Below are 26,005 nucleotides of genomic sequence, written 5' to 3'. Positions count from 1 at the left end.
CCCTCCATACAAGCCATTCCATGATTCTAAGATTCTACAAAATAATTTGACCTCTTCCTTCCCTTCAGCAAAGCTTATCCCAAAATGATTCCTACAGGTCCTCTGGGGTGAGAATATTAGAAGTGAATGACAGCACACAGATTTGAACATTTACTAAAGCAAGCTACTGATGGCTGTATGCAGATTCTTTCTTTATTCTTCCCCATCCTCCCAAGAACAAAGAAATGAAACAAAGGAGTGGACAACAGCACTGCCCTTACTGTTTTCATAAAGCAACAACTTTTGACTCGTAAGTTTCTGAATGATTTAACAAAATCTTTGAACATTTTGCCCTTTGGGGGAATAAAAAGATAAGAAACAGTGTAGGAATAAAAAAATGCTAGGAAAGGAATTGTGATTCAACACAGAACAAGTGCTTCTACCTAACAGTACTTCAAAATACCTTAACAGAATAATTTTAGATTACTATTACTTTTCTCACACACTCACCTAGTATCAAAACCGCGAACAACTGCACCCATTGATTTAGCTGCTCCTGCAGAAGCCAGGCCAGCAACTCCTCCTCCAATGATCAAGACCTAGAATGACAATATCATCCAGATTAAAGCATAAACTAGAAGTAGAGCTGGTTAGAAAAATAGCAACATCATGCCACTTTCACAACAGCAGATAAACCCCATTACACACAGTCACTTCAAGGATTTACCTTAGGACATAGAACCCAGAAATGCTTCAGTAAAGTTGCCCTGTAAATGTAACAGTTTAAAAGATTTAACTCCTAGCTTCATTTATCTGGGAGCCAACTCACTCGTCGCTAATAATTCACATAACTAGATACAGGTTTCCCCTCACCCCTCCCCCGCTCCTTTTTTTTTTTTAAATCTTTTAATTTCATGTCTCTTCATCCCACAGTCTAGCTGCAATTCCAATGAAATTGGAATTGAAGCAAAGACTTCAATACATCAAAAATGCCACTATCTCTGATTTCTCCGAACTGCTTCCTTGCCTTTCCCAGTCTGTTATAAAACTAAACACATACATCTTGTCTGAATTTTAAGCAAACGTGAATAAAATTTGAATTATTCTATTCTTTCCCCACAAAAAAACAAAACAAAAGGAAAAAAAACACCACTATTGTTGCCATGTGCTTCAGTCAACAAAAACCCATATGGAAATAGTAACACAGCTTTCTGAATTTTCTACAGTTAGTCTCAAAGCAAGAAAAAAGCCTTTCACAGTTTTCAACAGTGGTTAACTGCATTCACAAACTTGCTTATTACTCTGGTACAGCATCTGCACATACCTTAGCTGGAGGAACTTTACCAGCAGCTGTGATCTGACCCGTGAAAAACCGACCAAAGTGATTTGCTGCCAATACAACAGCTTTGTAACTGTTGAATAAGGAATAACACGTTTCAATATTTTTCCAGGCTAACCACAATTCCATTCACAACAGCCATCAAAAGGACACACATTTGCCTACAGCATGCACAGAATGAAGAATGTTTACTACTTTGCAGAAAACTCACTTCAACAAGCAAGCACACATTCAGAAAAAAGATAATCTAACTCTTCAGATATACATGGCTTAGGGCAAAGTGCTCAACCTTGCTATTTCTTTCACCACATCTGTTTTTATAGCCGTCCCGGAATGGGTGACTGGACACCAAGTTAACATCAGTAGAGTTACCTGAAAATACACATCATTCTGCAATTATGTCTTCTATTAACAACAGTAACAACCCTCCCCCACCCCCCCAAAAAAAAATATGTTTCATACCCAGCAATATTTGCCATGGAGCTAAGTGCATCATATCCCTGAGCAATGGTGACCCGTGGAACTTGATCCATAGCCAAGACAGTAGTTCTTTTTTCTGCAAGTTTCTTCAGGAGGTCTGGGTTTTGTGCTGGGTAGATAAAACTGATCAGGGTAGGTGCTGTCTTAAAAAGGTCTGCCTCATGTACCCCTAAGGCTGGATTATGCATAGGAGCTCTCACCTGAAAAAAGGACAGAGAAGTTTCTAAATTAATCAGTGGAAATAAATCAGTGCACAATTCAGTTCCTTTCTCCTAGCTTGCAGTTTGTTCATCCCTACCCACAGTGTACACAAGGAAGTATATCAAAGGCTGTTTACACAACTAATCAGAGTAACTGTACTTATTAGCTGCAGTACATTTAGTGGGAACATGAGAATTTAATTAGGTTTAACAAGGCAATCCCAGATATAAGTAACAACTGGAAGAACCCATTGAGAGCAGCACTGCAGAGAAGGACTTGCAGGTCCTACTAGACTAAAAGCTAGACATGAGCAAGCAATGTGCTCTTGAAGGCCTGGATACAGTAGGCCTTCTGGGCCGCATCAAAATAGGGGTGTGCAGCAGGGAGAGAAAAGCAACTGTCCCCCCTCCTTGAGAGGCTCCATCTGGAGTATGGCATCCAAGTCTCTAGCCCACAGTACAGAAAAGATGCAGAGTAGTTAGAGTGGGTCTAGAGGAGAGCCACAAAGATGATCAAAGGGCTGGAGCACCTCTCCTATAAAGACAGGTTGCTGGAGTTGGGCATGTTTAGCTTGGAGATGAGAAGGCTCCAGGGAGATCTCATTGCAGCCTTCCAGCACCTGAGGGGAGCTTACAAGCAGGAAAGGGACTGTTTTTTCACACAGTCTGATAGTAACGGGACAGTGGAGAATGGCTATAACTAAAAGAAAGGTAATTTAGGTTAGACGTTAGGAATTTTTACTCGGAGGTTGATGAGGGACTAGAACTGGTTGCCCAGAGAAGCTCCATGTCTGGTGCTGAGCCCTGGGAAACCTGATCTGGTGGGTGGCACTTGGGGCTTGGAACTTGATGATCTTTACGGTGCCCCACAGCCTAAGCCAATCTACGATTCTATGACTTTTTAGAATTAACTCCAGGCAAATGAGTAATAGAGCAATAATAGTCAGCACATACTTCCAAAAACCATTGCAACCATTGCTTCTAACCAGCAATTACATACAGCTGTTATAAAAAACAGCCCTTTTCAAACAAAATGTCTAAACATAGGTTTTAATTAAGCTCAGGTGGCAATGTGTTATCACATACAGGGAATTTTAAGCATGAAGTCCAGCAGATAACCACCCTGATCAGTTTATGTTTAATTACCACTTATTACGTTTAATTTACCACTTTTCTTTATAAACTACCTAAGAGTTGTTCGCAGACACTGAAAAACACTGTATTAATTACTAACAGTACAACTTCAAATACAACTTTAAAGGAAGCCTCAGTGTGATTAAGATCTATTTTTCCTCTCAGGACTCTGCAAAACCTAACACATCTGAAGCACCTTTTAGCAGTCTTCCCTGACACTCTAGTTAGAAATACTTCTAAAATACACTGTTTCTGAGCAATTGTTGGACTTATTACACTTGCATCTTCAAAATTCCAAGCAGCTCCCTTTGAAAAGTAACCTGAGAGTTGTATGTTGCTAATTTTAGAGCTGAAGTATCTTAGAGCATGGATCTTGTCTGATTAGTGCCTTGAATTAGTCAGCCTTTCTGTATAAAGCACAAATCCCCCAAGTTAAAACTTGGTAAGAAACTTCTCAATGCCGCTGTTGACCATTTTGGTACTCTAACTGTACAAGTGAGCAACAGGGGCCAAATTAAATTAGAACTTATAATTTAAAAAAAATAAAAATTAAAAAAAAAAAAGAGAGACTTTGAAGGAGCTTATATACTGGGCTCTCAGCTCTCAGAAGACCATTAGAAAAGTTTCACTTGTGAGTTTCACAAAAAGAATGCAAGAAATATATAAATACAAAGCACTTACTTTCACAATGACATCAGAAGCCAAGACTTCCTTGGTCCCCTGGATTTTTGCTCCAACTTCTCTGTAATGATCATCTGAAAATTTGGAGGCTTCTCCAGCACCAGATTCCACCACAACATTGAACCCCTGCTTAATCAAGGCTTGAACTCCAGCCGGTGATAGAGCCACTCTCTTCTCATTCTCAAAAATCTCCTTGGGTACACCTACAGTCAGCTGTTTATAAGGGACTCCTTTAAGAGTGGACAGAATAAGATAATATCAGGTGAACAGAAGATAACTGAATTGCTATTAATGGCATTCTTCAGTGCTGTACAGAAACATACAGACACATCACATTTAGTCCAGCTCCTCAGCAATGGCAAAAAAGAATAATTGCTTTCTACCAGTGCTATTTGCATTTCCTCAAATAACACTGACTTTCTAAACACCCTTTTTACTTCAGGTACCAGCAAGTAAGTACAATCCACCCAGTGCTAACAACAGTTTTCTGTGGCTCAAAACCACCAGACTTCATACAATTCTACAATTACAAAACAGGGGGTTTCCTGGTGATAACTCATTCTTACTGGGCTAGGACAAAGTTACTAGAGAGGGTTTTAGAGGGATTTTAACTTCACCACGAAGAAGTAAACAAATGAGTTTAAACAGCTGAAATGCATTCTAATTGAACTTTTTTTAACCATATACCAAAACAATCTTTCAGTTGTGTTATGTCATTATTTATGACTGTGACAAACATACCACAAAAGATCGCTGAAAGACTGATGTACAACTCTAAAAGTTGCTACAGAAAATTAAAAACGTGAATTAAGCAGTAGCTGAAGAACCATGGACTAACAGCCAAGTGGTTTGTTCAATAACACTTCTCTTCAGTGGTGCCTCCTTGTTTAAAGCCCTTGCAAGTTTTATTAAACATGATCAGAAAACTGCAGAAGTTTCAACTTGTTGCTTTTAGCTTAAGGTTTCAAACTGCAAACATCTAACTTTGTCCATGAACAACCTATACTCTCCTGCCTGACAGTTAAACTCTTCAGATCCCCATCAGTGGTTTAAATACACTATTTAAAAATACAGTCTCAAGCAGGATAATCAGATATCATGCTGCCTCATGCTGGTGTTACACAAGATAGTATGCACCCAGGTCCTGTTATATAACAGCTTTCACCAATTATCTCCGCAGAACTCAAATCTCAATTCTGAGATTCATACAGAAGAAGCCCACAGTGAATTTGTATTAATGAAAAGTAGCTCTAGCAACCCAAGCAGGCACTCATACTAAAAGTCAAACATACAAGACTCAAATTACAAATATACTTTTAAATTGGCCACCAATACTCTGCATGTTATCACATCAATTGTACCAGACTGGTAACATGTTGCACATTTTAGAGCCTGCCTTTTGCTTTTTTGTTCAAGATAGGGAAAAGCAAAACAAAATCAAAACCAACATCATACTATGAGAACACTGAAGAAATTAATTATTTTGATGTTTCTGATTCTAAATCTATCAGTGAAATATAACTAGGACTGCAAAATACTTGAAGTTTAATCCAAAAGTTTCAGTTGTTAAAAATTTTCAAGATAGTATCAATTTGTAACATCCTGAAATACTGAGTTATCAAAGGTTTTAGCAATTACCCGCAATTCTCATCCACTAGAAAAAAAACTAACAACTGAACATAAGCAATAAGACTACACCATGGAAGATGAACCATACAACAACCTGCTTTATTTCCTATTTATTTGTTGGTTTTTTTTTACTTTATTTCCCTCTTTAAATTAAACTAATAAAATGGTAAATATTTCAATGACATGCTTTGAAATTTATTATATTACTTATGTGTATTATAGTGAGAACAATTACTTAAATTAAAAGGGAAAACAAATTGAAAGAATAAGCTTTAAAGGAACTTAAGTGTGAGAATACACGTTTCAAGCAACAAACCCAAATGACAGCAACATTTGGCAAAGATGTTAGCATTGCCATCGGAACACCACAGTGTAACAAGGGGCATCCCAGGCACTGCCTCACTAGCCACCTGAAAGCTACACTGTTCATCATGCCATCATTCATACAAATTACTCTTGTCATCCTAAGAGAACTTATCCCTCATCTCTTCTCCTCAGTACTCAACAATTAAAGCTCTGCTTATGATTTTCACGACACTGTCTCAATGAAAGTGAGCTCTCGTCTTTTAAAAGCAAAAATGGAACTGAAACAACTTAAATTTGTTACAGTAAAAGCAATAAATCATAATTTCAGAAAAGAAATAGCTTCAGAACAGAAGGCAAGAAGCTTTTCAAGAAGCACTGAGAAAAATCTAAACTAAACTGCTACCTTTCACCCTATTTTAAGTTCTGCAGTGAACAAATACACATGGAGAAAGAAATAAATGACAGCATACAGAGAACAGAAGGATGGTTGTAAATTTAAAGGCACACAAACATTTAATGAAAGCTGACACCTTTCTCTGAAATGTGTATATGTATTTCTTAGCTGCTAAGGTGAATGAGAACTGATACTTACATTCTATTTTTATCCACTTGTTCTTGTGTGGAATAGCAGAGCAGAAGAGCAAATTGCTCAGAAGGATGGTACAAAAATACATACTATGTGCCAAACACGTTTCCCCATTTCCTTCTTTCACATTAGGATGTGTTGTGTCCAATAAACACAGGTAAAGATTTTTCCACAGAGAAAATATTTGCACCCTCTCCACTAAGCAGAACCATCACAGACCAGCACTGAGAACTATATCCTCCTCCAGTTCCTTCAGATATAAACACTCAATAAGTGTCATTCTTTTGTTCCCTTTTCTACTTTGTCTCACTACCAAATATCTAGCAACCAGAACCCAAGTGAAAAATGAACCAAATGACAGTTTGCTTTATCATGAGAAGGAATAGGAGGCTTTTCAAAGAGACTCCTCTTGATCAACTACATCACTGAACATCAAAAAGGAACAGATGTCTGCAACTGCAAAGCAAAGATCTGTGTTAAAACTTCAGGTGACAATATGATGAATAAAGTATTTGAAGGAACCACAACTATCAATACAGAGCACAGATTTGTTTTGTTGAATGTATCGCTTTCATTTAAGTCATTAGTTCCAAAAGGCTGAAAGCTGCAATTATAAACTCAGGATCTTGACTTAATTTTCACCTCTAGAAATTACAACTGTTATCTTTGTCGGGGGCTTAAATCTGAATGAATGAAGCTTCCGAGTTTCCAGGCCTATACATGAGACAACCTTTTTAAGAACCACTTTGAATATGTTTTAGTAACTTACTGCCTTATGACATCCTTAGCATTTTCCAAAAACAAATGGAGTTACACATTCCTTTTTTGAGTCATATGAAAATTATGAATGCGTTCTTAACTGAGTAAGAGATGCACAGTAATTTTTTATATACAAAGAATCTGCGCAGAAGGGATTTTGCCAATTTCAAAAGTAGAATCATTAACTTTCACAGGCCTTAGAATCTTAGTATCCCACATATGTATCAGAATTTAAGAAAATTAACAAGAATACTGTAATTTTAAATAAGTCACTCTTATTACTATGCCTTCTCACCCCTTCAATATAATCTCCATTGAGCAAAGGAGAGCCGCAAGGCACAGATTCAAACTTTGGGTAAATAAAATCTAGATCTCCAAGCTTCAGAAGGCAAACAATTATAAAGAATTACATAAGAATCTTCTCCACATAGATTCCATATCCAAATCAAATGTTATAAGAAGATCCTAAATAAAACTATCAAGAAAGTTCAGAATATTTTTCTGAGAAAAATTAAATACTTTTTTTTTTTTTTTTTTTTAAATCTTCATAATGTGATTTCAGGAAGTACCATGTAAGAAAACAGAATCAACAAACACCAGAGACTGACCCAGAGAAAAGAGAAAGGAAAAATAAGCTATTTTTAGCTTAACCTATTTTCTGAGATAGGAAAACGGAATATGAAACCTGCCTAATTGCTAAGTTTACTCCCCCATCAGCTTTAAACAAACCATCTCACCTGTTCTGAAGATGAGGACAAATTCCGAAGAACAGCAATATGATGTAGGCAAAAAAAAAAGAAGAATGATACAGAAGATTAAACAAACACTTAAGCCCTGTACTTACACAAGTATCCAGATTTATTTTTTTTTAAATGTTAGGAGAATATATATGGTATATGAATAATGTGCACCTTATCTATAGAATTAATAATGAACTGCTGTGGGTTAAAAAGATACGCAAGATTTAGGAAAAAATAGAAACTTTTAAGAAGAAAACATCAAAATAGAAAGGATATCAATAATCCCAAGATAGGCAGGGTGGTGAAAGTCACAGATTTGTGGACAAACCAATCTGGAATTACAAGAAATCTCAGAGCCAATTACTCCATAAGCGCCTATTACCAGGGTTTGGAAAAGTTCTGCATCTGTTTCTGAAGCATCTGATGCTGGCAACTGGAATACTTGCTTACTCCTGTATTAAAATTCCTATGTTTCCAAGAAAGAAAGAAAATAGTAGCAAAGTAAATAACAATATGAGACACATCCATTCTCCAAATCTACTATTCAACTGACTCCTACCTCTTCATTCCACAGGCAGCTGTAACTCCTGTACATAAGATATCCAGAACAAAATGAAAGCATATCTGAGAAACTGGAATGAATAGCTACAGGCTCAATAAGAATTACAGTGTGCTGTTCTTTTACAATAACTTCTTCTACTTAATATTACAGCAATTTTCCCCAAGTGTCAGTTTAAGCAAACAATTTCTAAAACTAAGAAAAAAAAATGTAGTTACTTCATTTGTTATTGAAGTTTGTTTTAAAAGCACGTAGAAGTTTACACAGGCTACATTACTGCTGGTCATTTGTCATTCAATTACTGTTCTATCCTTGATTTGCCCTTTACTGAATGACAAATCTCATGTTACCAAAATGACACATAAGGAAAGCTCAATTATCAACCAGAAGACTTATCAACCCTCATAATTCTCAGCACTAAACAACTGCATTGAAATACTATAAGTAGTACTCAACAAAGGCTTTCAAAAGAGGTCAAAAATGACAACACTGAGTGTTTAAACATACTACACCATTAAAATCTGTCTCTCCAATTTATGAAATCAATTCCTAAAACAAAAGAAAAACCCACAGACGCACTCAAAAAACTGAAGAGACTTTTCAGTTTCATGATCAACTTTGTGACCGAAGTCATCACAAAACAAGATCTCTTCACCTGGGACATCGGAGAAAGAACTTTGAACTATGAACATTCCCTATGACCCAGGTTAATATGCTCAACCAAGGTACAATTTACAATGTTAAGATGGACAGACCACTCTCGCATTTAAATAATGAATTCAGGGGAAAAAAAAAATATAGAGCATCACAAATTAACAGGATATAAGCTTATGTTCTGATCAGCCTTGACAGATTTCAGATTGCAACACTGTCAGTGACAGGAAAAAATAACTTACAACACAAACTTAATAAAAAGGCATATGATGCCTATTATCAGTTGTCAGAATAAACAAACAATAATCTTCTCTCAATATATTTTTTCGGAAGCCCCAAACACCATGTAATTGATTTGAAAGGGCCCCAAAACACAACACCCACTGTCAGAATTGGCAGAAATCTGAGTTCTATGGTGTGTTCTTACAGTGCTGTCAAACCAGACAGATCTCTACTTATCTATGCCTCCAGAAGACCTGCTAATGTGGCACCTATGGTGCACTAGGTGCACAACCAGCCTAACTCTCCACCTCATCTGTCTCAGACTAAGGACCCTAGACTAGCACTGGAGCACAGTCTGGTGTCTATTTTCTTTGAGGGACACATGACCTATGTGAATTAATGGTCAAAAATATAATTAAAGCAGCATTACATAACCTCCAGTCTTTTACCTGTCAGACTACACACAGTGTAGGCTGAGGAGGAAGAAAAAAAAAAAGAAAAGGATTTGCATACACCAGGCTCACATCAAAATCTAAAACCAAGGACTCTCCCATTCTACCCTCTACCCACGCTACCAAAACTCATGGGGAACTCGGGCTCATAATACAGAAATACAGTTGTTTAAATGTCTTTCTCAAGCACAGTAAGTGCCTGCAGAAGTTCTGACCACCTACCCCTGATGAGTATTTGGATCCAGAGCATTCACAATAAAGACAAACCCCTTTGATATAAACCCTTGTAAACTAGCATAAAATTGAACTGCCAGCCACTGTCATGACTTAAGGCCTTCATTTTTAAGATTTTTCTGTTCTAACATATCTGAAAGAAAAAAAAAAAAAAAATCAAGCTCCTCTGAATTTTAAGACAAAGAATTACTTGCAGCAGCCAAATTGATTTACCTGGCTTCGGAGCTGCCTGGGACCAGAGTGCCTGGTGGGTTCCAAACATTCGCAAACATGGCATCTTTGTGGAGTGCACCTTGGGTGGCAGCACAGCACCGAGTGCAGGCACGGAGCACCCACTGACAGCAACACGCAGAAGGCTCGCCATGTTGACCAGACCTCCGAGCTGACTCCTTGCCACGTATGGAATCCCTGCTGCACACATGGAAACAAAGCAACGGTTAATCATGACAAGAGACAGAAGGTATGTAAACTCTGCAGCTGAAGTCTGACTGACTGCCGCTCGCCATAAAGCAGTCGTTTTTCCTCCACCTTTCCTTAACAGCTAGAACACAAAATCCACCTTTCTGAAGTGAGGTGAGAGAGTAAAACAGAGGGGAAGAGAGAGAGAGTAAAACTACCGAACTAAACAAGGACATGAGAGAGCTGACCTTGCAGGCTGACCTACACGTTGGCACGCTGCGGCTCAGGACCGCGTTCTCTTCAGACCATTGCTCTAAACAAGGAGCTCCGACCGCCCCCAGGACCCAGACCGAACTGGGCCTCCCTCCTGAACCCACGAAGGGCCACAGCCCCCCGAGCCGCGGTTGGGACGGGCGCGGCCAGGGGACCCGGACAGGGCCGGGAACGGCGCTCTGCTCCTAGACGCACCGCCCGCCCTTAAGGAGGGAACGAAGCGCCATCCCGCCGCCCCAGCAGCGCCCTCCCGCCGCTATTTATATCCCGTGGCCCCGGGCTGACCTTGGCCCACCCGCTCGCTCCCCACCGCGCTCACGGCTTCCCGCGCAGGGCGCGCCCCCAGCCCGCCCGCCAGTCACCGCCTTCTCCCCGCGCCAGCCGCCGTTCCTCGGTTGCGGGCGCACGCCGCCTATTGCCGCCCATCGCCGCCTCCCCCACCCACGCTCCTCCGCAGGAACAAAGCGGAGCTCGCGGAGCTCCCGCAGCGCCGCTCCCCGCCCCCGCCCCACGGCTCCGCACCCACCGGCCGTGCCGTCGGCGCCGGCCCCGCCGCGGCACTGACCGACCTTGGGGCGAGGCGGCGTGGCGGGCCCGGAGAAGGCGGAGCGGGGGCGGGGCGGGCGGAGCGGGATGGGCGGCCCGGAAAGAGCGGGGGGAGCGCGGGAGTCGGTCACGCGGCGCTCCCGGCCTCGCGCGCGGACGGGGTTGTGCGTCACGTGACCGCGCTGAAGCCGGGCGCGGGGCGGCCGTGAGGTGTTGAGGGCGCGCGCCCCGCCCGGCGCTGAGGAGCGCCCACCCGCCCGCGGGACCCACAGGCGGCCGTTGGCGGCGGTTGGGCGGCTGTTCTTAAAGACGGCTCTGGGAAAAAAATCCCTTTAGAGGTCATCTTACCTGCTGCTGCGACCGCTGTGCCTTGTGCTCTGCTGACCGCTGTGGCAAGGTACCTCATGGGGGTCCAGCTGCCATGCCTTTATCGAAGGCAGTCGGTCCTTCTTTAAAACATAAGAGTGATTGCCCCATCTTCTCCCTAATTAGAAATAACGTCATTAGTTTAAAAAAAGAAAGAAAAAAAAGCAGTAGGAATGGTTGTGTTCAGAGCAGGGACACAGCTGCAGTCAGTAGCGTGCTGGCATTGCAGCTGCAGGTTGGTGCAGGCCTGCCGAGCTCCATGCAGGGCTGACGGTGACCCTGGCAACAACCAGAGGCCTGGTGCTGTTGGTGGGCCTGCCTGGGAGGGGACATACTGCGCCATCAGGATGTCCCAGGCAGAATTAGAGGCTGAAGACAGCACAGGATTCGAATTTTGGCTTTCATTATTATTATTACCATTTAAGATTTCTTTATTGGGAAGGAAAAGTTGGGTTCCTGCTCACCCTGACGCAGGTTTCAGTCATGCGTCTGTGGAGAAAAAATGAACCTGGGATGGCGTTTTGCTCTGCAGTGTAAGTAGCTGCCGAATGCTCCTTGTTGTAAAGTGAATGTCTGTCAAGTGAACTCACATTTGAGACCAAAGGTGAAAAGTTGTCTGGCATAGTAATGATAACCTGAGGTGCATAATTCCTTGCTGATATGTATCTTAATTCTTGGTATTTGCTTTACTCAAACATTGGTGCGTTGAACAGTGGTGGTGGCTGTGCTCTCATGTTTCTGAAAGCCTCTGCATTCTGAAATCAAATGTTGAGAGTCTCGACTTCTTTTTCCACATTTAATGCAAGCTTTTCTGTCTTCCCAGCAAGACAGAGTCCGCAGCTGTGACCAGAAGTCACACACAGGCTTTAAAACCAGGACTGAAGAAGATGGAAGCACTGAAGAATTTAATGTAGTTATTTTAGCAGCTAATTTCTGTCAGGGCTTGGCAATGCTGCGCACAACAATCAGTTGTTTACAAAAGTGAAGTGCTTTGGGAACTCAGCAAAACTTCCAATACTTGTTCTGGTTTCGGTTGCACCGTTTAGATTGATTTCTTTGACAGACTTCACTTTCAGCAAAAGCTGCATAGGATCAATTTTTTCCCATGTACCCAGTTAGCTTCAAATATGTCACCTTCATTATCTGGCCCAGGTATCAGTCTAAAACATACCTCTGGGAAATAATACATCTTAGCTGTGTTTTACATCCCATAACCTACATTCAAAATAGTAAGATGTAACAACAAACAAGGACATACCTTCTAAGGTTTCACAGTAATCGTGTTTTAAACACTGAACAGAACTATTTTTTTCTTTTTTCTCACAGGTTTTCATTCAGGCCCACATATTTTTCATCCTCATGAATCATCACCTGAGTTGGAACCAGCACACAAACCTTTGGATTGGGCTTTGGAAACACCAGGTGGGAAGGTCAGGGTCGGGCTGTTTTGGGAGCCAAACTACAAACACTGCCGGGCTGTGGGAGGTGGTGCACAGTGGACAGCCCAGTGCGCAGTTCTCTCACTGAGTGTAAAACTCACCGAGCAAACAGAGCAGGATTCTGAATAAAAGTAGGTGAATTAAGTCACGGAGGGGTTTGTGAATTGAATCATTTGCAGTTAATGAGATAATATAAGCAGAAATGTATTATATAGCCTGTTCTAGAGTGATTTCTTGCTGGCATTGAAGGCTGTAAAACTAAACTTGTTTGTTGCCACATCTGATGTATAAAAAGAAGCCACCATTTGTGCTTGTGCACCAAGAAGCACAGTTTTATTGTCACGCTGGAGGCCTAATGGTGTCGGCTAAATCTTATGGCGTAGTTCAGCCTGCAGCTTTTCCCCGCTTTTTTGAGGAAACCAGCTGTTTGTGCACGTGGTGTTGTGACACTTCAAATGAGGCACCTGCAGGTGCGGTTTGCTTTCGCATTGCCTCACGCTGTGCTCCTGTAGGAATCAATAACAAGATTTCTGCAAATGCTGTTTGCGTCTCCTCAAGGCTTTTGAGAGAAGCGCGGCCGGAGCGCCCTGTGCGGGCCGCTAGGACGGGTAAACCCGCGGCTCCTGGCCGGCGGCCGTCAGCCCCGCGCCGGGCCGGGCGCCCGCTCCACGCCAGAGCGCGGCGCCTGTGGAGGCGGCCCGCCGCCTGGCGGCGCCATTCTCGGCGCGCTGCCACCTGCTGCGGGGCGGCGCCGGGGTCGCTATGGCGACGTGCGACGTGCTGACGGCCGGCAGGGGGCGCTGTGGGCGGGGTGAAACTGAAAGTGGAGGGCTCGGGCAGCGGCTAGGCGGGACCTGGCGCCGCTCCGGCTCACATCCCCCGCCCCGTTCGAAGCGTTTGAGTCTCCCGGCCCGAGTATGGCCGAGAATTTCGACCGAGCTCCCGGTGCCGGTCGAGGTCGGGGCCGTGGGGGCAGCGTTCTCGCCGGTGCGTCAGAGATCAGCGGCGGGGCCTGCCCCGCAGGCGGCGGTTCGCACGGCCCCGGCGCGGTCGAACAGCAGCAGAACAAAACGAGCGGCCTTCTCCCCCAGCAGGAGCCCCTGCGGCCTCCGAGGACGGCGCCTCTGGGCACTGGAAGCGCAGGTACTGGGCCGCCGCGACGGGCCCCCGGCCCGCACCTCGGCGCCGCAGGTGCCGGGCAGCCAACCCCGGGGCGGGCCGCGCTCGCCTCTCTTCCCCGTCCCGCCGAGACCGAGCTTTCTGCCGCGCCGCGCCTCGGCCGGGCCTGGAGGACGGCGCGGCCTTCGATGAGGGCCTGCGTTCCACGGGTCAGCGCCGCACGGGGCTGGGCCGGGAGGTGGCCCGGTCCCTGCGCCCCTCGGCCCGTGTCGCGTTTCTGCGTTGTGGGCCTGTACCCGGGGAAAGGCGTAATGCTGCATCGCAGCCTTAGCGCAACGCCCCCTGCCTCCCTTTTGTGCGCGCACATCTGTGCGTGCGTGTTATCCGTCTGTTAATCCGACCGCAGATGGTCTCATCCTTCCTTGCGTTGAAGAAGTCTTAACTCCGGCCTAAAGGTTTGAGAAAACATAAACCCAAGCCAAATGCAGCCTAAGGCGCTGTTGATTGGTTAACTTTTAAGGTGTAGGGATCAGACTCCCTTTTCAATGAACTTAGGAGCTACTCTGATTTGCATGTTTGGAAATGTGCGAAAATACGTTTTAAAAAATAGGATTTCGATGCTTTGGGGTTTTTGTTTTGGTTTGGTTTTTTGCTTTTTGCTAATTATATGCGAGAAGGACATAATAGCCTTGAGGAATGTGTTAAAAATTAGTGTTGTCTGCTCTTTATTGACCCTTGAAATCTTTCTTTTGCATTTACAAACTGAATAATCTGCAAAGGAAGCAGGCATACCAGAAGTAGACTTACTGGTTTCTCATGTTAGTGCTCAGAAAATGTGTTTCTGAGGGAGGCTGGTTGTCCCTCTTTTATTTTCTTTTTTTGTCACTCTCACATGCAGTGAGAGCGTTCACTTCCTGTACTGTGGAAAGGCATCAGAGTTTCCAAAATTTAAAACTACACCTGCGTTTGAGAAAAGCAATAAAAATATCTAAATAATATTAAATGTCCTTGAAAGTATATAGTCAAAGTATGTTTAAGATCAAGAAAGTTGTGTATTATGTGGAAGTGCATAGGAAGCAAGCAATGTCTAAGAGAATTTGTTAACAAAACCTTTTCAGAGCACCTGCAACCGACAAGAATCCTGTCTGGACCACGAGTTTCACTTCCTACTTCTGGACCAGAAATGGCAACACCTCAGGTGCCTGTGACTCCTGTGGCAATGTCGAAATTATCAGTTAAAGCTCCTGAGTTTTACCCATCCGGATACAACCCAAACTTCAATCAGAACTTGACAGTAAGTGTTAATCTTCTCTTCTTAGCTGGCAGCAATTTATTTTTATGCTTTCTTGATATCTTCAAGGCTACATTTGCCTAAGAAGTTCCAGAAATTCAGATGATAACCTCCAGAGTCAAGGTATAGTGATAGTGGATGGGTGTTATGGTATACATGAGTTAGCGTGTGGTGTTTTTCTGAAGTTGCCAGCAGATAACCACAGTCCTTGCTGATTACACCAGACACTGACTCCAGAAACATCCAAGTAATCCATCTCTTTGGACTCTGTGTTGAATTTTTGTCTACAATGCTTTTTAAGTAAAAGCTTTGTCATGCTTTTATGCAGATTTCTCAAGTTTTTGAAGCAGTGTGAGAGATGAAGGCTTAACTTAACCTGTAAAAATATACAAAAACAGTGATGTTGATAATATGCAACTACACTGAGACTACATTTTGAATAACTAATAGAAAAAAAAAACTTGATTGGAATCCTAAACGTGGTGCTGGCTGTTTTTAATTCTTTCTTTTTCTTATCAGCAAAATCATGCTGCTTGGTGCTACCTGCTTTTCCAGCTTAGTGAATAAAGTGACCTGTCCTGGATAATACAAGCTCATAGCCAATGTACAGCTGTTAGCAAAAAGCCAGAACAAACACTCTTCAATGAATGGCTAGGATAGGGGAAAATTATTACTTTGCCCCAGTACATTGCACATGTTCTGTGAACAATGCATTTCAGTTTCAAGAACCAAAAATGCCATTTAGATTGTCATGCATTTGCATGTGTATAATTACAAACTCCTGAGGCCAGCAGTGTTGCTTTTCAGCTGTTCTGCGAAAGCATGCAAGCATGTGGGAGATCCTCATTGCCTCAGTACTGAATTTACTGAATTAACTTCTTCAACTGGTTTAGTCTGCAATAAAGTGTAGGTTTAGAGCACCTTGTTTCTATGCAGGTTTTACTCATGAGCTTTAAAATTGGTATAAAAACAAAGTTTTGAGAAACCTTTGATTTCTTTGACTTAGAGTTAATACAATTCAAATTACAAATCACACTTGTAATGTTCCTAGGAGTTTTTAGACCTGAAAATTTGCATTCCTCTTGTAAAGTACATAGTGCCTTTGCTATTAAGCATTTATTTTCTTAAGGATAATCTGTTGGTTTATTGTGTTTTAGTAAATTATGTTAATAGCTATGTGTGTCTGTATAAAATTCTGTCATTCTGTTCATCTCCAGTTAGGTAATGTTTCTGTGTCCCTTAACCTCATACATACAACTCAAATATGTGACCTTGTATGTGCAGCATATCTTGTACTTAGTTCTTCACTAACGTTGTTGAAAGTTATGTCTGAAGAGAAATTAAACTGATGATAATTGTCAGTGTCTGAATGGAAATGTTGTGAATACTTCCGAGGTTTGGTAAAGTGGTATTTGGTGCACTGGCTGAAACAGCCTGAGAGCAGGTTTGGCTCATGGATCTTTCCTATAGACGTCCTGATTTTTAAATTTATGTAAATCAGAGGGTTATTTGCTGTCCACCTAGCCTGCTCATTGTTAGTTCTTCAAGCTTATGAACTGACTCCTCATAAAACAGAGGCAAACTGCTGATTTTCGGATTAGTTGCACATCCTTTTTCATTGTGAAGAATAACATAAAGGGAAGGAATTAGACTGAGAAATCATTGAAATTAATGGAAAGTTTCAATTTGACTTTCATAGCTTTGAATCATAAATTTGTAATGAATGTGTAAATTTACAGCCTTCTGTTTGCCTGCAACTATTTAAAAATAACCAAGAGGAACTTGCTTTATTTTCATTTAGTTGATATAGTATGTGGTGCTGTATTAAATGTTTTATGTATTAATGTTAAATCTTAAACTCTGCCAGTAAGGAATGTAAGTCACTTACATCTAGAAGTTACTGAACTAAATCTGTTTGGCTTTTAAAATATATGTTATTACTAGTTAGTTACATCACAAAATACATTCTTCCTATGCTATTCCACTCATGTACTTGCATTATAATCATCCCGTAACAGTATTAAAGTGTTACAGACATTCATTTTTGAATGAACAAAATTAGCAGTCATCTGTTTCATCACTGGGAGCGTAAACATTGGTTAAGTATTATTGTTCCAGCTCCTTCTTTCTTTAGATAGCAGGTGTGTTTACTGTCTGCTTGTTAACCCCAGTAACTGCAAATTAATGCAATACCACTTAAGAAGACATGAAACAGAACTATATATCTTTGATCCATTTCCAGAAAATGCAGCTTCATTAGCTTTAGAAAATCAGTTGTCCTGGCCTAAGTTTATGCATAGGAATACTATACTGTATTCATTATATTTCTGTATTTTCTTCCTCTCTTGCTTATTTTGGAGCACAGTGGCACTCTCTGTAAGTGCAAAATATTTTGTTTCCAATTTCCAGTTACTTTTCCTTCTGCAGTTCATTCATCTGCAGCACAGAATGTGCGCACATGAAGAAAGGGTTTAGAGACTCAGTTAGGTAGATCTATTCTTAGAAAGTATACTTACTTGTTAGCCTGTTGATCTTACATCCATTTTAGCAAACTGTGTAATTTGGTTGTTCTTTGTTTTGTGTTATTCTTTATTTCTTTTTAAGTCTATTGGCATGCTTGTCTGAAAGACTCTAGTCTCTGTAAAAGCACGTTACTTAGTTCTACTCATAGCACTACTGAAGCTTTCTGAAATACTGAGGTTTATGCACTCTAAAAATATTTGTGAACCAGGTAGTAAGAACTGCTATCACGCATGCCAAACATTGGGAGTTACTGGTAACTAAGGGCTGTATGGTTGCTTCTGGAGCTGGCAGGCGTAACAACTCCAGGTTCTTTATAAATACTATGTTTTTTTATTGCTATAGGATTCTTCCTTTGAAGATGGATATGGTAGCTATCTGACTTTGGCAGAATACGTACAAGACTTCCTAAACCATCTCACCGAGCAACCAGGTTGTTTTGAAAGTGAAATAGAACTGTTTGCAGAAACACTGAATGGCTGGGTTGTTACAGATGAAGCTTTGCAAGAGCTTGTTGACCTCATCTATCAGCAGGTAACCTGTGTATTCTATTTTATATCGTGGTTTGGATGCTTTTTGTTACCTAGTCTCCAGGATATGCTTAAAAATGTTATTTATTATATAATTGTATCTGTGTAGCATTCTAATGTTTTTCAGCCTGTGTCTTTAGCCTGGTACCTGCAGAGGAAGATTTTGCTCGATACGCAGCAACGATGGCTTGAGTGTAGGATGTTTGAGGCATTGATAAATTCACCCAATTTCTCAGCTGCCTTTATTGTGTATCCTAATCTTCCAGATAACATGCTAAGTTGCAGTTGCAGCTGCAGCTTTAGTTAAAGGAGTTATCTTTGAGTTGCTGTATTTACATAGCAGGCATCAAAGTAACTCTTAAGCCACATCTGAGTAATATGTTTTGATTCTTTCCTGCAGAATATATAGAATATATTCGTAGAATCATAGAATGCCCTTGATTGAAAAGGACCACAATGATCATCTAGTTTCAACCCTCCTGCTATGTGCAGGGTCGCCAACCACCAGACAAGGCTGCCCAGAGCCACATCCAGTCTGGTCTTGAATGCCTGCAAGGATGGGGCATCTGCAGCCTCTCTGGGCAAACTGTTCCAGTGCACCACCACCCTCTGGGTGGAAAAACCTCCACTGAATATCTAACCTAAACCTCCCATGTCGTAGTTTAAAATCATCCCCCATTAATATTCTTCATAATGCTTAGATACTTTTAATTCTTTGAAATTCTAAACAACTAACTAGACACCTACTGCATATATCACCCTTAAGGAAATATACTTTTCTCACAAGCTTTGTTCTTCATTGTTGGTCTAATGGTAACTAGGTCCAGTTCCATTGATGGCCATGGAAATGAGGACAGAGACCTTAAATTGAACTCTGTGCTAATTGGGGAAGCCATTGGAGAGAACAGTTGAATCAGTTGAATCCAAGCAAATGAACTGTTGTTCCTGTCATTTGGGCTTGCTACAGAGAATGTAGTCACACTTGGGCTTGCTATTTATTACACTGGGTGTCTCCCACTTTGCTGAGTTGATTGCTTTCAAACACTTGAGGAATGTGAGCAACTTTTGTATTCCTTGTCTAAGCAAAATTTTTACTGTGAAATACTGTGGGCTATATAGAAGCTGCATGACTGGTTGGTTCTCACACAGGACTCAGGAGTCTTGAGTTTCTTATTATCATACAGGTTCTTATTATACAACTGCCAAATGAGTGCTGTGTTTGGCAGTATCATTTTCTCATCCTGTATTTGGATACCTGGAGAACGGTGAATAAACAACAGAAGTATTCAGCATAATTTTACTGAAAGAAAAATAAAAAAAGAAACAAGAATTCATCTAAATAACAAACATTTGCATACATTAAATAAACTGACTCACATTTAGTGCAGATCTTTAATTTTGTCACCTCATCTCCTGGTTTAAAACAGGCCTAGTATTGTGGTTGGCTGTTGCTTCCTTAACTGAAAACTGCTGAGTGTTAACAATCTGAAACATAAAGTTACGTGGGAAGTGAATTTCATCTCAGTGTTTTTTTGTTTTATGTTTCAATACTAGAATTTAAGATTATAAGTTTGGGGTTGTTTGTTTGTTTGTTTGTTTTTGAATGACAGGAGATTATAGCATTTGAATGTCGGTGCTTTTATTATTTTTCTGACTTGAGCTTCTGCACATGCATATTCCTAGTTTATCACAAAACTTTCATTATGTTACCAAAGTGCGTTTTTAAGTATCTGCTTCAGTGATACTGATTAAATGCAGTTGAGAAGATTTGTAGATAGTTCTGTGCAAGAAAAAGGCTAAAATGAAGGGGAAAAAAAAAAAGAAACAAATCCTGCACAGTTCTCCCTTCTTTTGAAGGTCAGGTGTCTCAGTCAATCTATAAAGATTAATCATCTGCTTCTCTCTATTCTTTCTAATACATTTACATATGTACCATTTCTTGTCATGTTTTACTCTCCCTAGGCATACTCTACTGCCAAATGTAGATTCTGGAACAGATAGCTCTGCAACTGCATCAATTTTTTTGTTTGTTTGTTTAAACATTCATTGCTCTTTAAGAAAGTGCATATCCCTGGAGAAGTCTTAATGCCCTCTGTAGATTTTTTTTCTTTTTTTTTTAAATTTATTTTTTTATTTAGACACTCTTTGGTGTAGGTTATAATGGAGGAGTTGAATGCTCGTGGTAAAAGGACACAGAATCACGTATGGTGAATGTTTGTGTTCTGAAATGCGCATAGCGAAGTGTTGAAAATTTACGTGCCAAATAATAACAATCTTCTACTTTTCAGTGGTCAAATCAACTGTTGTTAAATAGCTTTTTCTAAAATTATTTAAAAGGTATTTGCTCATAACCTAATAATTAACTGTACAGATAATTTATTTATCCACTTTTACTTTGAAAGGCCACATCAGTCCCAAACTTTTCCTACATGGGAGCAAGGTTATGTAACTATTTATCTCACCATCTAACCATTAGTCCACAAAGTGGGAACTTCCGACAGTTGTTACTTAAAAGGTAAGTATCAGTGTGTCCTCTTAAGCCTATTACTTCCTGTGGTTGGGTTTTGCATCTTCTTCTTTTGTGTGTAACTCTTAAATAAGCATCCAAAGAAGTATGTATTTAAAACAGAAGAATTTTAAATTGAGAGCTATTAAGGCAGTGGTACATACTGGATATTGAATATATACATACTTTATTTTCTTTTATGCAAAAACTGGACTCAGTTCAGATTCTGTAGTCTCTTCTGAACTCAGTACCAAATTATAGAGTAAATTTGAAAGCTAGTCATATATACTTCAAAAGTATCCTAAAAATTTACATAAGTAAGACTTCCTTTTTCCTGTCCTTGTCCTTCGACTCTTACTGGGACTCTTTTTTTCTTGAATTACTTAACTGGCTGGACTTGGCTGTGACTTCATGGATTACATGATGCAACATTTTTTAAATGAATGTGTCTCCTTCAAAATCTTAGCATGTGACATTTGAAGGATTAATATATTTTACTTCAGGAGTGTTTAAAAATAATCCTTTTCTCTTTAAGGACTTTTGGCTTTCTAAGCATCAGGCTTAATTTAAAAGTTTCACTTAGTACATGGAAATTTACAAGCAAAAGCATGGTAAGCTTAAAAGATCATCAAAATGAATTTCTCGAAATTGGGAGCAGTACCTTATGGAAAAGCTGAAAGTACTTTGTTACATGTCCTTGTTACAAAGGATATAACCTTTTCTCATTCCTAGTGACACTACAAATCGTTATTTTTATCTTGTTTTCTTAATTACATTTGTTAAGTGAACAGTATAATGAAGGAAATCCCTGCTAATGGTGATTGTTGGTTTTAAAACCAACCCAGTAATAAAATTAGCACCCTAAAAATGTAAATTTGAGGTTGCTTATGCTTTTGCATCTACTATGGATTAATTTGGGATGGGGTGAGGATAAAAAAACCTAACTATATGAATACATATTCTCTTTCTCATCCCAAATTTCTGTCTAAAATGTGACATCTCTACTCCTTAAACTGTTCAGTTTTCTCAAACATTTCCCAGTCCATTTCTTAATCCCAGCATCTAGGTATTGAGAATATATTGGAGGTTGTCTTGTTTTCCTTTTAATCTGAACTGCCATGTATACTATCTTTGACACACTTGTTGAAGACTAAAATATTGTGTCGCTGGCATATTTCCTTAAGTTATAAATGCTTTTAAATGTATTCAGTTTCCACTGCCAATTATAACTAAATTATGAATAGTTGTCATTTAAAATTGTGGCATAAAGAATTTATCAAGTAAGTGTATCACAGTATCGTGCGAGTTGGAAGGGACCTTAGAGATCATCAAGTCCAACTCCCAGGATTCGAGCCCTCTGTGTACATGTTATTGTCGCAGTGCACGCTTCTGAAGTTTTGTGTGAAGTTTAAGTGTAAAGGCATACCTGGCAATGTGAGCACTACCTTAAAATGGAGAGAAGCATTACAGTACCTCCCGCATTTCTGTTAACATTTAGATGCCTCTGTTAAACTTGCATTCATACTGTATTAGGTGTATTTTTGTCTTCAGTATCTCAGTGCTTGAAACCACAATCATGTCATCATATTTATTTACTGAGGACAAAAAAACACTTTGCATTTGTGGAGTTCTCTCATTTTGTTCACAAATTATGCTTCCCAAGATTCAACATGGAACAGTTTTAACACAGTTCATAAGTTCTTAGCACTGTACTAAATCAGTAGCATATTATATGTGTTGTGATTCTTTTAAGCACAATAATGATATAATTTTGTTTAATGTTTTCAGGTGTCGAGCAGATTTTGAAAACAGAGATGAAGCTGCAAAAGGTGATGAGGCTACTCGAAAACAATTTCATGCCTTTGTACTGTTCCTAGGTGAACTTTATCTTAACCTAGAGGTAGGCAAAAAGTTATTTTTCATGTGTTTTTTCACTCATTTTTGTTGTGTTTAAGCAAATACTGAAATGAGAGGTATCATTTGAGGTATTGTTTGTGTTGATTTTTGTTGCTTTTTTATGTAGAAGTGGATAAGTAAAAAACTTTAGAACATTTTAACTGCTTGTCAAAGGAACAAGCAAAAATGGACAGGATAATTAAAGGGAAAAAGGTGTATAAAGATACTTTTTAGAAACAGTGTAAGAGTTCATTAAAAGAACCAACCATAAACTACCTTTCCTAAAACTTGCCTGGTCATACCTGCTTCACTGTTGGAAAATTTGGAATGAAGTTCTCTAATTTTTATTATTATTATTTATTTTTTTTTTTCCCTTTCTCTTGCAAAACCATCGTATGTTAAAACCTCTCAAAAGCAAATTTAGCCACTAGCTGGAGCTATTAAATGTTTGAAGAAGGGGTGAGAGATTTCAAAATGAGCAATTAGAAATGGAGACCGTTAATGGGTTTCTTTTCAAGGTTTGAATCCTTGGCTTATGCTTGAAGCACCTAATATTTTCTCTAGATCAGTTTTTTTTATATCCATAGTGCTTACATACATATTTTTTTGCACATGAAAACCTTACTTGACTCTTACACCTGTGAATTCAGCAAAGTCACCAACTTTTGTAATATGCTTGACAGTTTTTTCCTGAAGTATTTCAAAGGTATGATCTAATGAGATGCTGTAAAAATGTTCTTGCATCATGGGGACAGAAAATAATTATCCAGCTCTTCCATTTTTGTACATAAATGGGCTTTGAAATGTACTTTTATCTTTCTGGAAGTAAAAAGGAAGCTTTACAGGAAGTTTGGGGGGAGAGAGAGCTGTCCAGTTTTGTGGAGTTGTCCCTCTTACTTTTAAACAGTTTTCTATAATGATTTAAAAAAAACTTTCAGGAGTAAGTTATTTTAGCTGTAGAGAAGTGTGATATGATATCAGGAAGAACCTGAGATTCCAAGAGTTTGGGATGATTCAGATTATTTGCCAGGCATCTTGCACTTTCTTCTCATCAATTTAGTAACAAAAAAAAAGAGAGAGAGAAAGAAAGCTAGAAGTGCATTATTGTGCTTAGGTTACATTTGTAAGAATATTATTCAGTATGTGTTCTAAAGTAGTTGTACTAGCTGGTGAGTTTTTCTACCTGAACAGTTAAACTACACTAATTACCAAGTAATTAACTATGTTAATCACACATCATTTAAAAGAAATAATAACTAAATTAATTTCTGAAATGTAAGTCTTTTAAGTATTTTATTAATGTCTTGCAGATTAAGGGAACAAAGGGACAGGTAACAAGAGCAGAAATTCTTCAAGAAGGCCTTCGAGAATTACTAAATGCGCTTTTCTCTAATCCTGTGGACAGTAATTTGATATGTGCAGTGAAACTGCTGAAGGTGAGAGTAGTTTTAAATGAGAAAAAAAAAGTTCTTCAAGTGAGGACAAAATTCATCAGCACTATTTGTTTATGCAGTTGTGTGTACATCATACTGTAGTTGAAATTCAAATATTAGGATACTTTGAGTTTTCTTCATCTGGGGTAAGTAGAAATAGAGTCCATCAGTACATATAATAGGAAGCAAAGAGAATGGTTCATCCATGGTTCCTGCTGTTGAATCCAAGTGGGATCTGGAGTGGAGAGAGGAGATAAGATAGGAGAAAAAAAAATCAGGGGAAGTGAAAGAAAAGTCAAGTGAAAACCTTTTTCTTCATGCCGGAGGCCAGATGTATTCCTTGGTCACAGATCTGAGATCTAGACTAGCAGAGGTATCATATCACAATTCCTTTTACGGACCAGTGATGTGATATAGAGATTTATAATCACAGGTAAAGTAGTTCAGAATTGGTTGGGTAAAGGGAGAGAGATTAGTTTCCTAATCAGCGTAAACATTAGTGGAATTGAGCAACTGTCATTTTTGGATATCCTCGATGTGATGTTGTTCCATGCCCTCAGAATGCTTTAGCTGAATGCCTCAAAAGAGAAATGAGCATTGCATGAAGTCAGTGGATTGAGCTTCTGTAATGAATAGGCTGAAGATAGCATGTTTTGTGGAAGTGTTTATTATCAGAAAGATGAGACTTTTTGCTTCCTATTTTTTTAAGTGCTTGAAGGTTGGGAAGAGAAAATTGAACAGTTGGATAAGTGGAAGAATATTACTTTTAAAATGCCTGATAGATAAGGAAATGTATGCTTAAAACATTATATTTCTTAGATAATAGATGTATTTCAGCCTTTAGAGTGATGAGGGAAACAAAATTGCAGTAGAGGAAATGTGTATGGGCTTTTATACCTTACAGTGTCAGTAACATGAAGTGTACTTTTTTTCATTAATACCATTATGAACTCTAGCAATTAAAATAAAGATATATACTAGTTTAAAAGTACTAAAATGCAAGGCCTCATAGAAGAGCAATAGAGTTGAAGCAAAGGAGTAAGCAGTCCCTTCAGGTCTGTTGCCACTTTTGTTGTGGGAGAAAACAGTAACCAACTTGAATAAAATGTAGGGTTTGGGGCATGCTTTCTGTTTTGAAAGATACTGAGGAGTTAAGATCTGCCACTTTCATTTTCTTGGGGTTTGTTTGTTTGTTAGTTTTCAGCAAACTGTTGTGTCTATCATGTATCAAATCCTACTTAATAGGTTCTGTAACATTCAGACAATAATGTTGACAGCTTCTTAAAGTTTTCTGTAATTTCCTTTTTGAAAAAAGTACCCATCCCTTGTCTTTAGTTGACAGGCTCGGTTTTAGAAGATGCTTGGAAAGAAAAAGGAAAGGATGATATGACCGAAGTGATTCAGAGAATTGAAAATGTTGTACTGGATGCAAACTGTAGCAGGTAAAAAGATAAATTTGTTCCTTGTTTTGTTTGTTTTACTAAACAGGAAAGCTTAAAAATACTCAAGAGTACTGAACGTGTCCAAATCGTGCTTTCACTGAAAGATTTCAGTTAACTAAACTTGAGGTCCTTTTGGGTTGCTTTTTTATCTAGTATGTAATATTTTTCAGCTAATAGTCTTGGATTAGTTTGTTTGGTTGTTTTTTTGTTTGTTTTTATCTTAATTGATGTGATTAATGACGTGTATGCCTTGAAACCACTCTGAAGTGCTTTAGACTTTAAAAGGAAGAA

The 26,005-nt window shown here is 39.6% G+C and overlaps 2 protein-coding genes across 6 annotated transcripts in view; one reads left to right on the top strand and one right to left on the bottom strand.

Moving 5' to 3' along the window:
- NNT (nicotinamide nucleotide transhydrogenase) overlaps positions 1 to 11,603 on the bottom strand; it is a 42,838-nt gene extending 31,235 nt beyond the window's left edge. Inside the window, exons 1-6 of one of the 5 annotated variants that reach the window (XM_072360103.1) lie at positions 11,521 to 11,603; positions 10,168 to 10,365; positions 3,814 to 4,043; positions 1,781 to 1,998; positions 1,304 to 1,391; positions 490 to 578 (exon numbers count right to left, since the gene is read on the bottom strand). In XM_072360103.1, the coding sequence (XP_072216204.1) occupies positions 490 to 578; positions 1,304 to 1,391; positions 1,781 to 1,998; positions 3,814 to 4,043; positions 10,168 to 10,365; positions 11,521 to 11,578 (881 nt within the window). In that variant the 5' untranslated portion in view covers positions 11,579 to 11,603. Of the gene's footprint in view, positions 1 to 489; positions 579 to 1,303; positions 1,392 to 1,780; positions 1,999 to 3,813; positions 4,044 to 10,167; positions 10,366 to 10,601; positions 10,732 to 10,911; positions 11,048 to 11,152; positions 11,301 to 11,520 lie in introns of those variants that run through there. The other 4 variants (XM_072360106.1, XM_072360104.1, XM_072360107.1 and 1 more) reach the window with 4 other exon arrangements.
- Positions 11,604 to 13,776: 2,173 nt separating this feature from the next.
- The window catches only part of PAIP1 (poly(A) binding protein interacting protein 1), a 19,669-nt gene continuing 7,440 nt past the window's right edge, over positions 13,777 to 26,005 (top strand). Inside the window, exons 1-7 of the mRNA XM_072359719.1 lie at positions 13,777 to 14,120; positions 15,215 to 15,390; positions 18,253 to 18,441; positions 20,840 to 20,952; positions 22,732 to 22,843; positions 24,150 to 24,275; positions 25,608 to 25,714. Of these exons, the coding sequence (XP_072215820.1) occupies positions 13,895 to 14,120; positions 15,215 to 15,390; positions 18,253 to 18,441; positions 20,840 to 20,952; positions 22,732 to 22,843; positions 24,150 to 24,275; positions 25,608 to 25,714 (1,049 nt within the window). The 5' untranslated portion in view covers positions 13,777 to 13,894. The remainder of the gene's footprint in view (positions 14,121 to 15,214; positions 15,391 to 18,252; positions 18,442 to 20,839; positions 20,953 to 22,731; positions 22,844 to 24,149; positions 24,276 to 25,607; positions 25,715 to 26,005) is intronic.

The sequence above is a fragment of the Excalfactoria chinensis genome, chromosome Z (genome assembly GCF_039878825.1).
Source record: "Excalfactoria chinensis isolate bCotChi1 chromosome Z, bCotChi1.hap2, whole genome shotgun sequence".
Classification (NCBI taxonomy): domain Eukaryota; kingdom Metazoa; phylum Chordata; class Aves; order Galliformes; family Phasianidae; genus Excalfactoria; species Excalfactoria chinensis.
The sequence above is the reverse complement of the archived record's forward strand: the minus strand, read 5'-3'. Positions and strand labels throughout refer to the sequence as shown.